Source organism: Lutjanus erythropterus, chromosome 7 (genome assembly GCF_056507025.1).
Source record: "Lutjanus erythropterus isolate fLutEry1 chromosome 7, fLutEry1.hap2, whole genome shotgun sequence".
NCBI classification, from domain to species: domain Eukaryota; kingdom Metazoa; phylum Chordata; class Actinopteri; order Lutjaniformes; family Lutjanidae; genus Lutjanus; species Lutjanus erythropterus.
The window spans coordinates 19,393,503-19,412,103 of record NC_139323.1 but is presented as its reverse complement, the minus strand read 5'-3'; the positions used below and the strand labels follow the sequence as shown (position 1 = coordinate 19,412,103).

General features: G+C 39.9%; 1 protein-coding gene across 3 annotated transcripts in view; it reads left to right on the top strand.

Moving 5' to 3' along the window:
* Positions 1 to 18,601, top strand: part of tle2b (TLE family member 2, transcriptional corepressor b) — a 136,824-nt gene that overhangs the window by 4,053 nt on the left and 114,170 nt on the right. For all 3 annotated transcript variants that reach the window (XM_084723083.1, XM_084723084.1, XM_084723082.1), the window contains exon 2: positions 15,397 to 15,494. In XM_084723083.1, the coding sequence (XP_084579209.1) occupies positions 15,397 to 15,494 (98 nt within the window). The remainder of the gene's footprint in view (positions 1 to 15,396; positions 15,495 to 18,601) is intronic.

The following is an 18,601-nucleotide window of genomic DNA, read 5'->3' as shown; positions in this document are numbered from 1 at the left end:
GCCTATATAAAGAAATACAATACTGTGCATGAGTGTTGGCTCATTGAGGTCAATCCCATTTAAGACTGTTTTCGCTTCCTTTTTCACTTCTTTCTCCGTGTTTTCAGCTGTAGTACTGCTAAGTTTCAACCACAAAGGTGGAATCCCTGACCTGGCCCATGGGACGTTACTTTGGAAAAAATTTGAACGGTAGTCAATGGCAACAGACAAATCATTTTTTAATCCTGTTTGAATTGTGTCAGGAATTACGCATATGATGTTTGTCAAATTAAAACATAATTTTTCAAGTCAAGAAAGTCATCATTTGTGGTAGGTTTGTGGTAGGTTTGTGTGAAACTGTTCAGTGAACTTCATCTCTCGTCTCACACAGTATACATCATAAACACCAACATGGCCGTCACCTTGTAATGTTATCTTACCTGAAGTGTTTTATCCAGTGACTCCTGGTCTTTTTAATCAGCCATGAAGCAATAGAATGACCAAGACCCAGTTTTTGTGTGACTATATCCAGATATAAAACCACACAGGTGTCTTAGCTTCAGTGGCTAACATAAGCTTTTGGAGGGAGAAAGTCATGATCTCATAACCACTGAGTGTGTAATTAAGTATTTTCACTGTCTTGTAAACTGCGATTTTCTTGGTCTTTAAAATTATCTGTTAAATTGACAAACATATGTGTAATTCATGGCAGAATTCAAACGGGATCATAGAAAATATTTTTCTTTTCCCATTAACTAATATACATATATTTTCCAAAATAAGGTTCCCTAGTGGTCCATCAGAAGAGGAGGGACTTTGCCTCTCAGCAGCAAACCTGGCTTCCCACTCACAGTGAATGTGATTGCATTTGTTGCTTTCTTCTTTTGTGATGTTTTATGGCAGTTGACAGTTTTGGGTAGTTAATGATTGCATTGGATATAAAATGTGATTTAAACAAACTCATATTTACAGTTTTGATTTATTATAGTTTTAACATTTTTAAAAGAAATCTCACTTAACCTTAGCAGTACTGCAGAGTACCCTTAGGGCTACTATTACCCCTATTTGAGAAACACTGTTTTGCTATAGAGCACTAATCTCACATGAATGTAGTTTCTTCAAATTAATTTTCATACCATAATTTACTTGAGCGGCTACTTTAAAATGAAGTAAATCTGAAGAAAAGGGTAAGTATGCTGCAATTCTCCAAATCCCCAATTCAATTTGACGTTTTTGAATTTAAGGTCTTTAGGATTTAAACATATTTTTGGTTTAGCACTGACAGCTCTGACATCGACAGACTATCACATGTTGATTTGTAAAGCTTGACAGACCCTTGACAGCTGTCATTTACATCTTCAAATTCTACTTTAAAAACTTTATATGATATCAAGTGTGATATAACGGCCAGTAAGCTACACTATGTTAGTTTTGAAGGTGTTTTTTCCTCGGAAAACAAAGAGAAAAAAAATGCTGATTCGAACTTTTTTGATTATTGAAACTGAAATATCATTTAGATCGATTTTCAATCATATTGAACTTGCGACACCCCTAGAAAGCAGTCAGCAGTAACGTAACACATGTGATTTGTAGCTAATCTCTTACAGAGTTTTGATGGTACTGTGGAAATACAGAACTACACACCTGTTACTGATGTGACTTCCCAGTAAACAGGCTTGACTCTGGTCATGCAGTAGGCTTGATGTGTCCCTGCTGGTGTCAGTCAGACCTCTCCCTGTCAGACAGGACAGAGATGCCTTGAATGCTGCTCCTCTCAACGCCTCTGTGTCCCCCTTTTGGAGACGATAAGGAAGGTGTCTTCAGTATAAACAGATAAAATGTACATCCAAGGCTTGAGCAGTGTTATGTTTTTTATCAGAGAAGAAGAAGTCCGACTTTGTTCTCCTCAGTCTCTGGCAGGAAAAGGTTAAAACTGAGGGCTGATTTGCCAGGCGAGTGGAGCTGTAATTGGTTCCACTGGATTTTTGTGGCAAGCGTTATCAGAACTGTGTGAATGTGTGTGTGTGTGTGTGTGCGCGTGTGTTTTTGTTTAATGTGTGTGTATTTGCCGTGTGTGGGGTTTCTTTTTATGTGTCCATGTCTCTTTAGTGCTTTGTGGGTCTCTGTGTTTTTGTATTAACGGTGTGTGTTGCCTTGTGTTTGTTGACTTGGATGGGTATGAATGTGTGTGTGCACTTGTGTGAGGTTCACTTTTGTTTTATGTGTGTACCTGCTCTTAAGTGTTAAGTGTCTTTGTGTGTATATACTGTATATGTATGTGCTGGTGTGTCTGTGCAGCCTGTACGTGTTTGTATTTGTCCTTGTGTTCCTGTAAAAATGCTTGTGTGTGTGTGTGCCTTCAGCTGTTAAAGTGTGTGTGCATGAATGTGTATGTGTGTTTGGATCTGGGAGAGGAAAGGGAAAGGAGAGCGGTGGTGGTTTGTGTGTGTGTGTGTGTGTGTGCACTGTGTGCCAACAACAATAACAATAAATAATGTTCCAGTCCGACCTCGACTGTTGCTGTGAATGTACAAGCCCTTGATTGGCTGCCACACCCCAGTGAGAGGGAGGGGGAGAGAGGATTTACTGTGTGTTTTCATGGTTAAGAAAGATGTCTACAACTGCTAGCCTGCAAACAGACTCAAACTCAAATGCAGGCACATTTGTATTTTGCATCATTTTAGATATATATATGTTGATGTTAGTAAGTACAAACAAACTCGCCTCCTCGCAAACATGCAGGTTTCTGTTGTACTCTCAGCATGTTTACTTAAAAATCCAGATTCTAGAAAGGTTTTGCCGCTGTGTGTGTATATTCTTAAAGCTGTTGCTGTGTGTGTGTGTGTGTACGACAAAACCGTTCAGACCCAGGAGTTGTGGTGGCTGTAGTCTAGAGGATAATCAGACAGAGTTTATTCAGAAAACATATGAAATAGTATTTTTACATCGAGTAAAAACGCGAGTAAACTCATTAAAAATAAGCAACTGACTCCTTTCCTATTGGAAGTAGTTGCCTTTCTGTTTATTCGGATGTGTCACATTCAATGTCGCCAATGCCCTGGAAAGCTGAGACTCAACACATGTCTGTGCAGGAGAGCAGAGACAAAGACTTTTTTGAAAAGGTCTGTGTGTTCAGCTCTTAGTGCTTTTGTAGACTCTAACTGAATCTCTGTGCTTTGAAGTTTAGTTTCTCTCATGCATCACTGTTTTTACTTTCAGGTATCAGCTTTATTCTACTGTTTCATGTTCGCTTTCAGCTGGATAGGAGTCGACATTACATTACTTTTCAAATGACAGAATTTTTGGGGACTTTTATAGTGAACAGAGAAGGAATTATCTGCACACCAAAAAGAAATGTATTTGCGTGATCTTTCAAGCTCTAGCCCCTCAGACTACTTCTCATGTATACAGAGTCGCCATCATTAAATACAACTAATTCATCACCTATCCACTATGTGGTACACATCTCATCAGTATAACAAAAACAAATCAGAAAAGTAATAATTTTTTAAGGAGGTCCTTTCAAAAATGTATACATATTCAAAAAGCAGATAAATGACAATCATTAGAATACTTATTGCACATACATCCATCTTCTGACAAAATGTAGATCTTTTATAATGAAGAATTCAGCGGACATTAAAAGTGTTTATCCACGGTTTTACAGCCAACCTCAAGATAACCACATCATCACTTAGATACACACCTTCAAGTGGGTGGCCTTAAGCTACGTACATGAACAGAAGTTATCGAGAGAGACAATGAGCTTTCATTGACTCGGCCTGAAAATGGGCAAAAATTAGCATGTCCACCCAGGTGTGATGTTTACTTCACTTCAGAGCAGACTCATTTGAACTGGGAATAAATACTGATTGTGCCCTTTCCAACTGCAGAAAAAAGCCAGATGTTTGTGGATTTTTTGTGCCGTGTAAAAAGGGCTAAATAGATGAAGAGGGAGAGGGACTTACAGTACTATATCAAATTAAATTCTCTGATCATTATTATTACAGCATGTATGAACATCATTCAATCACTTTCTGGTTTGGAAATGTTTGTCATAACAATTAAGCATCTGTTGAATTAATGGTAGGACTGTGTGTGTGTGTGTGTGTGTGTGTGTGTGTGTGTGTGTGTGTGTGTCTGTGTTGGGGAAAAAAGAGAAGAAATGCTGAATAAGAAATGAGAACACAAGTGTGCCAGTGTGTGTGGTACAGTCTAAGTAACTGTTGGAAAATTGTTGCAACCAAAATATAAAATCTTGTGTGTGTGTGTGTGCATGGGGAGGCTTCCTTCTTCTTTGGCCATGAGTAGGGTAACACTTTATTTTTATGGCCAAGTAAACAAACTAATGCCAAATATGTGGCCACAGAAATCACATATGCTCCATTAATGAGGGCAGAGCCACTATAAGAGTGTTAGTGTGTCTTAAAGTTGGATCTTTGAAGGAATTTTTGAGTTAATTTTGTGGTTGCAGTGGAAGGACATGCTTAACTACTTATTATTCCTTGCTTGCTAATGTGTATATAGAGATTTTTGGATACGCAACTGTGCACTGTTTTGCTTTCATGGACACTGACTGGACCTCTTTTTTTTGGCATCTAGCTGTGTCAGGCAGTTTGTTTTTCCCCAACATTTGTGGCTGTAATGAAAGCCATGTACGGTAAACAGCACAGTGGATTGCTGTCACCTCCCACAGATGACATTCTCCCCTCCTCTCCTTTGTCCTCATCTTGTTTACATTTAATTTCATACAGCATTTCAAAGGCAACCCCGTAAAATGGCAAAAAGTCAAGTAACAACAATACATCTGCTGCAGTGAGACGACCCACAGAACAAGCAACCAACAACTTCATCATCAGCAACCCAGATTAAATCTGCTCCCTGATTTAAAAAGCAGGCGATTTTCTATCCTCAAATCCTGTGGTCTGTGTTCTTTTCTTTGTCGTTAAAAGAAATGATCAGAGCGAGGCTTGGATGGAGTCCAGAGACTCTTTTGGCTGCCAATCTCTCCCTGATTTGTAATCCACCGCTGGCTTAGTGGCTGACTGGTGAGCTGCAGCATTAACTGACAAGCTCTCTGACTGGCTGTCTGGTTAACTGGTGGACTGTCTGTTTGACTTTTGGTTTACTGGCTGGTTGACTGACTGACAGACAGTGTTGGCTCGTTAATTGACTGTCCAGCTGAATGACTGACTGGCTAGCTGGCAGAATGAGTGAGTAGTAAAGATTCACTGGTGGGATTGGTAGGAGGGAGGAACACACACCAATATTAGAGAGGTGCAGGCCATGAAAAAACACAGGATGTGGGAGAAAATAATTGCACACTTATAGCCATGATGCAAGAGACAATTTTCTTTATTTGACCAACATTTTGATGAGACAGTCTTCTTCAGTGTAGTGAAGGACAAAGTGTTACGGATATTGTTTTATCGATGCATATATTTCTAAGCAGAGTTCAACATTAATGTTGCCTGGTCAATTTTTTTTACTTGCCCCTGTTCAAATTGTTGGATTTATCAGCAGTTATCAAAAAACAACAATGACTAAAGTTAATTATCATATTTAATCTAGAGCTGCAAAGTCTAAAGTCAGAAAGAAGAATAGAAACACAAAGCTATTCATGGTGTGTCATGATGGAGAAAAGCAGCAAATTTAATTTACGATTAATCAATTATCAAAATCATTTCATAGTTTAATTCTTTTTTACCACTTGCCCAGTTGGGCAAGTGAGTTGCCAGAATAACTTGCCCAACATGGCATTTTACTTGCCCTGGGCAAGCAGGCCAGCCTTAGTGTTGAGCCCTGCTTAGGGAAACCTGATTGATATTATTTTAAGGAAAAAGAGCAAACACACCCCTGTCACAGACTATGTTCCTGAAAAGTAGTCCTAAAATAATATATATGATATCTTACAAGTAAAATAAGCTTTAATATATTTAAAATATTTGAAAAATAAATAAATAAATAAAATATATATAAACATTTTTAGTTAGAAGTAAATAACATAGTGAGGGGAAAAGCCATTTTTCAGACAGAAAGATTATCATAGAAAAAACTGAAGTTATTAAGGTTAAGGACACAAATAGAGGGCGAAAAGGGTTTTAAATACAAAGTCTACATCTAGGTCATTGGGGACAAGGATGTTTAAGGATTAGATCCAAAAAAGTTTCTTTGTAGACATCTATTTTTCAAGATCCACTGGTGCTCAGCACAACAAGAGAGCCACTAACTCTAAATGAGCTTCTTTTGTTGTGATGCTGGCCGGCAGCGTGGCTCTCTTCAACTTATCAAAACCTTTGAGTGGTCTGCTGCGGAAATTCAGACAACACTGTCAGAGAGAGAACGAGGCAAATGTGAGGGCGTCATAAAAAGATGGCTGATATGTAAGTTACATTTCCATTTTTCCCTGCAGCTCTTCTTCGGTCTTTCATCCACACACAGTCCAAACCAATGAGCTGTTGCTTATGTTCATTGCTGCTCACTTCAGCAGACACAGCCACACACACATTCACACACACACTCAGACGTACACAAGGGGCACTGACACTCCTCTGCCACACTTGGTATTTCTCATCTATTCATGTGCCTTTTTCCTAAATATTTCACCAGCCAATTATTATTTCATGCGCTATCTGAATGTGTCTCTGCTTGTCTCAGAGACACACAGGCAAAAGGAAGAACAAAGGGTCTAAGGAGGAGAAGTAAAGAATGAAAGGAGGGAGGGATGACATGGAGCAGTGAGAGAAAGGGCACAAGAAGAGAAAATGTTTTGTTTGTGGGTGTTTTTCTTTGAATGAATGCATCCATGCATAGGCATGCCTGCTTATACCATGTGAATACTTATGCATTGGTATAAAGAAGTGCCAGGGGCTAAACAAATAGTCAGAGGAGACAGGCAGATAGATAGAATCATTTCTTTCCCAATCACTCCCAGACCTGCATCTGTTTCACAGTTGCTGTCTCACTCATGCAGCCGCTGCCAGTGGTGGAAAAACAGGCAGCTGCTTGAACAGAAGACTTCCATGCGATAGAAGGACAGACAGACAGGCAGACAGACTCACAGAGAGACAGATAGGACCAGACTGACCTAATACTCAGACAGATTGGGGAAAAAAACTGAAGAGTTACTGAAAATAATGGAGTCAAACTTGCAACGTCAGCTGGAGGCCGAGGAGCCTACTTCTCAAGGTTAAATTTTTCATCTTGTGTAAGAAATTTGGGATAAATGAAGATGCTGTCTGGGCACTTCAACTTGGAACTTATAATATGACAGAAAAAGGGTGAGTGACTCGATCTCTACTTATAACTCTGATATAAGCTTATCTCAAATATAATGGCATTGGGTTATACACTCAGTGGTTTATTAATTACATTTATCTAAAAAATAATAGAGTCCTGCAACGAATCCAAACATGTTCACAATGATTCTAATGTTCATTTTTGTTGAAGCTGTTTTAGAGCCTTTTCAGACCAACCTCATTTGGTTCAGACGTTCTCTTTGATCTGAACCAGAATTACAAATGCGAAACCTCACCTAGACCATGGTCCAAGTCAATCATAAGGTTTTTCCACCAACATGGAAGCAGCAACATTCTGGTTCCCACACCACTATTTGATCCATCCTGAGCTGTTCTTCCGAAAATTAAATTGGTTCAGAACCCGAAAAGCTGGTTCCCAGGTGGAACCAAAAAAATAGCAGGTTTTCTTTGGGATCCAAAGTGGGTGTCATATTCTGCAGGTTATGGTGCATTGTAACACCCTCTGTTGATGAGCATCCAGTATTACAATGGTTCCACCCAAAGCTAGTGGAAACGCAGCCTGGTTCACTATTTTAACCGATTTTATAATGTAAAAATATTTTTTGATGGTTTAAACTTTTTTAATTGACATTCGGTCTGGGGACTTTATAAAGAGTCAGTTTGAAAAAGCTCTGCCCTGATATCAGACTGAATTGTCAACTTGTTACACTTCATAGAAACAGCCAACTCATTGGAGTGGGCAGATTTGAAGGTCTGGACCAAGGCTAAAAAGTTCACAAAAATTCTGACACTTTTCAGTTACTTTTCTAAGAGGATAAGAGCGAGAGAAATCGAAATGAATTGACAAAACACCACCAACATATGCACACCTGTTTACAGTCCAAGCAGTTGCAAGTAGGGAGATGCAACTCACATAGGTGATGATGACAGGGTGTGGGTATATCATGTATAATTCTTTAGTGTACTTGCATAATTAAGTTTTTAAATCAAAACTTACCAGATGAAATGTACAGTGTAACAAAAATGTGAACCCTGGTGCAGACATTTGGTTGTGAAAAGGCCCTCTTATATTTGTGAAAAGAGGCGTACTGTAGTGCATTTTACTGGGAGGTATTTCTGTTAGTCAGTCTACCCTCATTGGGGTGGAAAATGACCTCAATATAACAATATACTAGACTGTACCACAAATTGCAGCTTCCAAAATTAGTTGATTTAACGTCTCTAAAACAGAACAGTAGGACTATTGCAGGACTGTTGTATTAGCTTAAGTTAGGTGTACCTGATAAACTGGTAACTGACTGTATGTTGGTTGATGATTAGCAAAAAATTGAAGTAAAGAAATGCTCCCAGTGCTGACCAGTTTGTTTTTCACTTGCAAAACTGTGTCATTGAAGATGAATATAATTTTCTGTTTCACTGCCCTGTGTACAGTGACTTGAGGAACCATCTGTTTGAAAAATCCAGTTGAAGAACTGATTTGTTTTGGTTGTCTGTGGATGATTGGCTGTTTGATGAGGAGATTTTTGTCTTAGATTTATAGAAAATGCATGGTAATTAAGACAGAGAACATGGTAATCAGCCAGTCGTGTAAAATGTCCAACTCACTACAGTACTACATAATTCTTTAATAACCATTTTTTTTAATTTTATATAGAAAAGACAATAAAATAAGGAAAAAAATGAAACATTGTGCAGGAGAGGTTGGAAGCCAAAAAGGCTTATGAAGATACGCCCCCTATATAACTAACAATGGACAACTTCAAGGTGTCAAGACTAAGTAATATTATAAAACTGATATACAGGAATGAAAGTATACAAGTTGAGATGCATTGACAACGAGGTCCAAAAAACAAACAAACAAACAAACAAACAAACAAAAAAATGCTCCAACTATTTGCTCATTAAAACTTTTTCAGATGTTTTTGGACTATGATAATGTAGAAATTGATTATAGAGATGTAGGTAGATTACTCCAAAGAGATGGTCCTCTGTATTTTAAAGTGTATTGATTCAGGGAAGTCCGACAATATGGAAATGTATATTTTCCATATCAGATTTTTTTTTAACTCTCAAATGTCAGTATCTGTTTTGGCTTTGAATATCCAGTTACTCTGACTAGTCACAACTGCTGAATCACCACACAAAATTCTGACAGCACACTTGTTAGTTTTTTTTAAATTTGATATGTAGTGTCATTTTCATCATTTTACCATTTCAGTGTGTTTCTATGTTATCACATCATATACACTGCTAGTTTATTGAGTTGTACAATCAAAGTCGTGACAGTTGAACACACAGGGAGACAGACACTGACCGACAGGTGATTGTTATGGCCAGTGGCTCCCACCTCCGTCCTGTTATGTGATACGGCGCGATGGGCTTTACCCGTCCCTCCTCCCCTCCTCTCCCTCCCTCCCTCCCTCCTTCCCCTCCATAGATAATCCTTCCTAATTCTCTGCTTGCCCGTGCCAGCTCGACCAAATTGTGATTGACTGCTGTCCCACATGGTGTCTACGTGTGTGTGTGTGTGTGTATGTGTGTATGTGTATGTGTGTGTTTGTTTGCGCACAAGTGACCCGTCCCTCCCTTCCTCCCCCCTCCTCCACCTCCACCTCCTAGATTAACCGGATCAGTTTTGGGTTTCAGGATCCCCTATGCTGGCTGCTACAGTGCTCACACACACACACACACACACACACACACACACACACACACACACACACACACACACACACACACACACACAGACATATACACACATGAAAACACAGGCGGTAGGCTGTTTTTTGGCCCTTCGTGACGCACTATTGGACCCCTAACAGTCTGGGCTGCCATCTGTCACAATACAGGAGAGACCAAACACACACACACTCCAACAACAAATGTTTGTTCTGGTATACATACGGCATGACTTGATGATGCCTCCATCTTTGTAAACACTGCAGAAAGATGCACATACAGTATATCCTCATATATAACTTTTTACATATAGAATGATTTCATTTTGGCACGTCATCAGTTCGGAGGTCCGCCATGTTTGAAGTGCTAACCACAAACAAGACAACCAAACTTGCAACTGTTTCTGTTTTTGTTGCTGAAAATGGTCAGTTTTGTCCAACCAAATATAACAGGGCTCAGAATGGATTGTCCACTTGCCCAGGACAAGTGAATGCCATGTCGAGCAAGTTAAAGCCACATTTAGCCTCTAAAACACAGAAAAAAGTCCTGAGCTTTGTGTTGTAGATACTTTAAGTTGTCACCAATAACCAGGATCAGAAATATTCCTTGCAACCTTGAAATCTGTTTTTTGTTTGTTTGTTTGTTTATTAGTTTGTTTTTTTCTTCTGCTAGTCAGTAGGCAGAATCAGTAGCCAGGACTGACTGGGTTGTGACTTTTGTGCATATAAATTCAACATTTTTTCTCATATAAGTTGCCAAAAACACTACTTACTGTTTTACTGTTACATTACTGTTGTTTGTTCTTTTAACATACTGTAGCTGTGTTTTTAAATGTGGACTCTCAGTGAACTGCAGGAATATTATAATATTCTACTGGGGTCTAAAAGGGTTAATTTGAATAATCGGTGTGTAATCCATTCCATTGTTTACATCCTAGTACCTCCAACATGGCCGCATTTCAGGTTACTGACCAAACTGTGACGTCTGCTCAGTTTTGCTTTTACTTGCTGACGTGTCCTTGAGCAATACAGTGAGTCTCCTATTATTACTAATAAGCATGAACTCATTTGATACCAGCTTTCCATACTTACTTACTGTCAGGCAGCGCTCAGCACAGGCAGGGAATATTTCTCCTTTTGCCTGAGGACCTTTTTATAACTTTGTGTGTGTGTGTGTGTATGTGTGTGTACTTTTTCATTTCCTTTTTGCTCATAAGAAGTTTTATAGCTCCAGGGTCCATGAAACTCATTCAAAAAGGTGCAACTGGCAAATCAAAAGGAAGACATTTTGGACTTTTTTGTCCAACAGATGAAAGAAATTCAAATCTCTCTCATCAGCAGCACACTACAGAAGATGCCATGTTGACACCGACAGTTGTCACATTCGCAGATCTCTTGTATAAGCCTGATCTGTGACTACAGGCTTTGTTATATGACTTAGTGCCGCTGATGTAACCCGCCAGCAGCACTTTGTCTGTGTGCATCCGCATGAGTATGTGTCTGTGTGTGCATGTGTTCATGGCAGCAGATGGTGGGAGCAGTATTACCACAGACCGATGGACAGTGCACAAGGCAGAGCGACTCAACTGTGTTGACTACAGCAAAGACAGCATGACTCTTTCTCTTTTTCTCTTCGTCTTCCTCCCATCCCCTCGGTGTCAGACGGATGAATGGCTGGCTATCTCTCTCAGTCAGCAGCCATGCCGCTCTTTCATCATCTGTCTTTCTGCTCACTCTTTCATTCCTCTGTAAGGATGTCAGACCAGTCTATCACTCCCTCCATCCCTCCGTCCATCCATCCCTCGGTCTGTCAGATGAGTATCTATCTCTCTTCCGCCTCCTTTTCCCCTCGTCAATCCATCCCTCCGTCCTCCCACTGAGGGTTTGTGTTGTGTGTAAAGTGTGAATCTGCATGTGCAATAGACAGTGTGTGTTTGTTTGTGTGTGTTTTTCGATACGCTCATGGCTTCGTGTGTGTGTGTGTGTGTGTGTGTGTGTGTGTGTGCCAGATCACTATCTATCCCCCCCCCCCCCCCCCCCCCGCTCCCTCCCCTCCCTCCTCCCCTCCCCTGCTGAGTGTGTGTGGTGTGAATCAAGGTCAGTGGGGATCTGTTGGCAGACACCCCCCATCCCATCTATCCCACCCACCCCCCTCCACGCCTCCCTCACACAGACACACACACGCACACACACAGACCCACACCCAGAGGGTTTATGTGTGTTGTGCCCATCCAGCCATCTAGATGTCCCTGCTATGCCTGCCTCAGCTCAGTTTAGCGCAGCTCAGCTCGGCTCCATGGATTAATTACTGGGGAACCCACCGCGTCTCTGACCTCCACCATTGGACTAATTGAAATCTAATTGAATTGTGCTTGTCTAGACTAATGAAGCCCCGCCACTGAAACCGCCAATCTTTTAGCCGTAGCTACAGGCCGATAGCCACCCAGCTGCACTGTAGTGACTGCACTGTGCTGCTCCGTTTGGATGGATGGACTGATATGTGAACAGATGAACAAATGGGTGGGTGGATGGATTCAGAGTTGCATTACAAAGTCAAAAGACATTCGTCATGTGTTTTATGACTTGAGGGGCTAGATTAAAGGTCACCGTATCATCACAGGTGTTGTAAAGATGAAAAGTTGACTGCATCCAACCAAACGTTACCTTCCATATTTGAGGAACTTGATCCCAGCCCATGTCAAAGCTGCATTTTGCATCTTTGCTGTTTGCCAGTGCTAAATCTTTGTGAACAGAAATTTTGTTGACCACGAGAAGCCAAAATCATGTAACATAATATCAGGGAACTTGTGAGCGTTGCATAAGAATGGCTATTGTTAGGATTTTATTCATAGTGATATTGATACTGCTTGTCAGTACAGATCTTGTCACTACTCTTTCCATAATATGCAAAAAAAATAAAGAAACAACATGAAAAGATTATTTTAATTCTTTTAATTGGGATAATTGTTTACAACCATAGGTCAGGACAGCTATCACCAACTTCAAACTTCAGCTGCGTAGCAATTAGTGATTTATGCTACTGTAGCTATTGGTTAATGGTTACTGATGGCTGATGATAATGATGTTTAGACGGGAACCTCAGACCCATAAAAGATCTCTTGAGTGATCATTTTAACCCAAATCATGATCTTCCCCTAACCCCTACCAAATGTTTTCTGTCTCTAAACCTACCCACATTTTAACCACAGCGTTTTAACATTGCAAATAATAATTAGTCCGTACAAGGTGCATAATGAAGAAACAATGCTTACAAATCTTGTAATCTTGTTTCATATATCAAGGACTCCCTTCTAGACACGAGCCTAAACCAGCTGGACTCGACTGATTGAAAGGCTGTAAATCTATTCATGTCAGGACAAACACGTAGTTATTCATCATGAAACTTAATCATCTTATGTTGACAGCTCCATCATCATTAAGGGATGTTTAGAAATTTGAAAATGGAGCTTATCAATATTTTGGTATGGACAAATCACGTGCCAGAGGCAATTTAGCACTGACTCTCAATACCTGTCCTTATTGCTACATCAGTTTGTAATTCAGGCTGAAAACATAGGTGTACGTTGTGGGGTTCTTCGGATATGATACAAGTATTGGGAAAATACCCGTGATACTGCCTAAAATCCGAAATCGGTTTGTACGTGAATCAATGCACCACTCCGATACTAGATAATTTAGTAACTGGATGCTGCATTCATTTTCTGTATATAATTGTTTAGTTTAGTTTTGTTTTGTTTTTTTAAGGCACTGGTATTGGATTGATACTGTCAGCTAGAGATGAATTGATACCAATACCCGTGTCGGCAATCGGTTTGAAACTGTCCTCATGTACTCGTACTCGTAAAAATACTCCAATACCCCGCACCTGATACCACGTCAGGAGAAGTAGCCGCTTGACACAGGCAAATTGATAAAACTTTTCTTGGCTGTGCCGTCACTATTGTAAAATTCCACGTAAGTCCATGTAAAACTGAAATAAACGCACAGAGTGCACCTGTAGACCGCAGCCAGCCGCTGTCCAGTAAGTCCCGGCGGGTGTAAAGTAGTTGAACACCGCGACTAATTAATCTGATAAGTAAATCCACTTGGTCTGAAAAAAGTGAGATTGGTGCATTCCTACTGTCAACCGGTACATAAAGTTCAGGTATTGGACTCTGTATCTGGAAGGAAAAAATAAACACCTCTTATAGGTAGTCTGGATGGCAAAGAGGAAGAATCACTTGCCTAACACGGCACGGATCTGGGTTCAATCTCATGCTGTGGCACTTGGGGTTTGGCTGGGTGCACTTATCCACACAGTGGGCAGTATTTGCAGGGTTAGATGCAGCTGAAGTGTCCTTGTCTCTTCACCAGCAGTGTCAGAGCACTTGTGCAGAGGGACGTGGCATCCAGGCAGGATAGTGTGAACCTCAATCCTCCTGTTGAGGCTGAACACTGACAGGTGATGAGAAGTGGCTGAAAAGAAGTGGCAGACGCACCTGGCAGGCTGCATCCTCCCGAGGCTAACAGTGGGAGGTCCACTGTGCTGGGAAAATCAGCCTATCCAATTATATGTATTTTATGGAGAAAAAAGGAAGAAGAACACAAAAACAAATGGTGTCTTTTACATAAAAATCTACTCTAGATTTGCCTGACTGCAAACTAAGCCCCATCCCCAAACATGAACGACTACAGCATCAACAAATACTCACGGTGCTCTTGTTTCTGAAACTTCATGAAGACCATAGAGGAGGAGGAGGGCGGCTGTCAAAAGCGCTTTAGACAGACATGGAGGACTGGTGGAGGTGGTGGTGGGGGGTGGACCCCAGGGAGGTGCTTGTTTTGTTGGGCCTTCTTTAGCTTTTAGCAGGTGAGAGACGCTGCCGTGATTCCCTATAAGTTATTCATTTGACGTTTCCTCCCTTCTCAGCTCTATGTAGGCTGGAATACATTAGCAACCTGGCAGAGTGGAGAGGATGCTAATGTGAAAGAGAGGGAGAGGAGAGGAGAGGAGAGGAGAGGAAGAAAGGATGGGGGCAGTGGAGGGAAGGAGGCAGAGTCATTAGAGGAGGAGGAGAACAGAGAGAGGACACGGCTTTATGATGTGTGGGAAGGGGAAGTGACCTTCCCTCTCACTTTCATCTTGGCTTTTTTCTCCCTTTGCCTTGCTCTCTGACACACACACGCACACACACACACACACACACACACACACACACACACACACACACACACACACACACACACACACACACACACACAGACACACACACTTGCATGCGCACACACTCAAATGTATGGCACATTCAGGTGCACATTTGCCAACACAAATACATTACAGGCACAATGCACACACTCTCATTTCTTGTGCAGGAACACACACACACACACACACACACACACACACACACACACACACACACCGGTATCTGTTTTTCATCCATTCTTTCTCTTCTTCTCTTCCTCTTTTTCCTGTGCAGGTCCCCTTGCAACCTGGCCAGTCTTTCAAGTTCACAGTCCTGGAAACTCTGGACCGTATCAAGGAGGAATTCCAGTTCCTCCAGGCGCAGTATCACAGGTACACACACAATATCACATTGCACACATGACACAGACAGTATACAGACATGCATGGATACATACACATGCATAATGGTCCACATTGTATTTATGAATATTAAAGTTATAAATGTAAATGGTTAACATTGTTCAGTTCTGTCTAATCAAGAAGAACTGGTATGACTGATACGAAGAATCGTTCTTCCGTACTTTTTTAATATCATATATTCTCTACACTAGATGTAATAATTATAGAAACAACTCATTGTAATTCAGTTCAGTGGCAGTGGGTGTTGAATTCTTGAATATATGAAGCAGTAAAGATAATATGACAGTGTGCTGTGTGCCGTCCTTTAATCTTTATTACTGCACTGAATGTACAAAATATCGGAGACTGATAGTGAGTTGCCACCCCTCGTACTGAATGCAGTCTCAACCATCTCAAAGCTTTAAACACTTCATCATCTTTGTGTAAATCTATACATTGTCTTCTAAATAACAGGTATATAGTTGCTCTAATAACGGGAATTATAAAGAGGTCATAGTTTTTACCTACATTCACCTTATCAGTGTTCTTTTTACATACAGTGTCTTGTCTGAGTGTGGTTACTGAGATTTCCAATCTCTCATATGATATTACTCAGGTTTCTGTGGGCCGTAAATCCAATAATCTAAGTTTTTGGCGTAAAATGTCTTAAAATGTCTTTTATTGATTTTGACAGGTCTTTAAAACTGATTGGATTATAAAGATCACATTAGTTTTATCAAGTTGCATTAACTTCAGTCTCACTTGAAAATGCGATTTTGGGAAAATTTGTTAACACTAAAACAACTATAAGAGGAAACGACTGAATCAATAACCATTAATGATCTTCAAGTGTGGAAAGGACAAAGTGTCTTACAGCATGTGATTTGGATTGGCAGATCTTGTTAAAAGATTGAATAATATTAATTAATTAAGAAATTCATTAACATACATTTTTTGCAAATATGAAGATGAAGTAGGTCTTATGCATCATAATAATTTCACTCATCGAAACCTGCAGAAACTCTGTATTAATAATAATTAACTATTTTTTGTCTTATCTCAAATTTTCCTTCTTATTTCTACTAATGGCTCTTACCATTACACTTCGTTTGCATAACTGATGTTGTGGGTAACTGAGATTACAGTTTTCCGACATATCAAAAAAACTTGTACTATAGGTCTGTTTTAAAATTTCACAGTTGATCATTTTATCATATAGCTGACCAGAAGTGACCTTGTCCGAGAGAGATATTGTAGGTTAAAACAAACAGCCTCTTGCTCACACCTCAGTGGGCAGGCTGAGCAGCCTGCTGTGATACAGCAACACCACTTTACTGCTACATACACATTCAACTGCTGGATCTCACTGACACACACACATAAAGATGGAAACGGCTACAAATCTCTATCCTCTGCATTAAAAATGTTGACATTAGCCACTACACAGCCAATCACCAGCATGATGCTATAGCTTTTTTTCTTAAATAATAAACTACTTGATTTACCTGTCAGTTAGAGCTGGTTCTGGTTCAAAAAATTATAATACCAGTACTACTTCGGGTACCGATACCAAAACCAACAGAGTACTTCATTTGATACCCTTTATTCTACCTCGTTCAATACCCATCATGCAAATGAAAGCATGGCTGAAATAAATCTTCCACATTTTATTCATTTTATTTTCATCAGATGCCACAGACCTGTATGGGATGTTTTGTTGGCATCTTGGAACACTGAACTACCTGCTCCATCAAATTAACTGTGCTCAACATGTAGCTGCTGCTGTAGTGGACCAATCAAATATCAGATTAAATCAAAGAACACTTGTGGTGATTTGCTGTGAGCAAAACCATGGACTGGTTAAAAAAAAAGGAATTGAATGCAGGTAGCATTTGACTTGAGAAGTTTCAATACTACACGGTACTACTTATATTGGTCGATACCTTAAAGATATTGAATACTGATACCCAGCCCTACAGTTAATTTCATGGTCCGCATAACCTTTTCTGAATATTGGCCTGATAAAGTGCCTGGCAAACTCATACACTCTTTCCCACCTCAACTTGACAATTTAAACTGTCCAGAGCAAATAAATGTTAAAGGGCTAATCCATTATTTTTTTGTTGTTTTGAGGCTTTCTTTATCAGTCTTTAGCTCCCCAGCAGTGTTGTTTATGTATTCAAATCCTAACATATAAATTTTGGTCAAAGTGAAAATGTTTTGGAATTAAAATGCTGTTTCCCCAAACCCTTTTAAAACAAAATTCCCAGTTGACCTGACGTAGGTTTCTGCATGATGATGTTCCTATAAACCCCCTAGGTTGAGGGAGGCGAGGGGAGGGGAGATCATCAGCCCTCTAACCTAAGTCACTGCTTTTTGCTAACGGCTGAGCGGAATTTCTATTTGAAACTTTGGCAGTATTTCAGAGACACACAAAGGCCTGTTCAGTGCTGGGCTGCTAATTGAATACCAAACTTTTAAGAGATAAAAATCAAATGTGTATCTTGTAATATTAATATTAACAGTAGCATCTGTGCATAAGAACACAGATGGACTTGCCCTATAATATTGAACCCATAATGAAGCCTTTCCTTAGGGGATTTTGAGAAACTTGCATTTGCAAAGTTTTGTCTTTATTTCGCCCATTATTGACTAATGCAATGCATTTGAAACATTTAAATGTACCAAACCTGGGCTTGATGCAGGACTAAAGCAGCAAACTAAAAGCACAACAAAAAGGCACAAACTTACTTTTTTAGGCAGAGGTGATAATAGTACACACATTCTTTACTCAGGTAGAAGTAGATAATTGTGTAGAAGTACTGATTCAAAGTGGGAAAAGTACTATCTTGCTCTGTCTTGTTATGTTGTTTTAGACCTGGTTCATCATTTTTGTCTTACTTTGTCTTATTAAATAATTGTTGTCTTTTACTTCTTTGACATTTTTGTCTTTGTCATTTACATAATTTTTGTCTTGTTACATCCTTTTTGTGGTTATACGTCTTTTATGTTGCTTTTGTCTTGTTACATCTTTTATGTCATTTCTTATCTTATTACATCCTTTTCGGAGCTGGTTGCATCTTTTCCATCATTTTTTG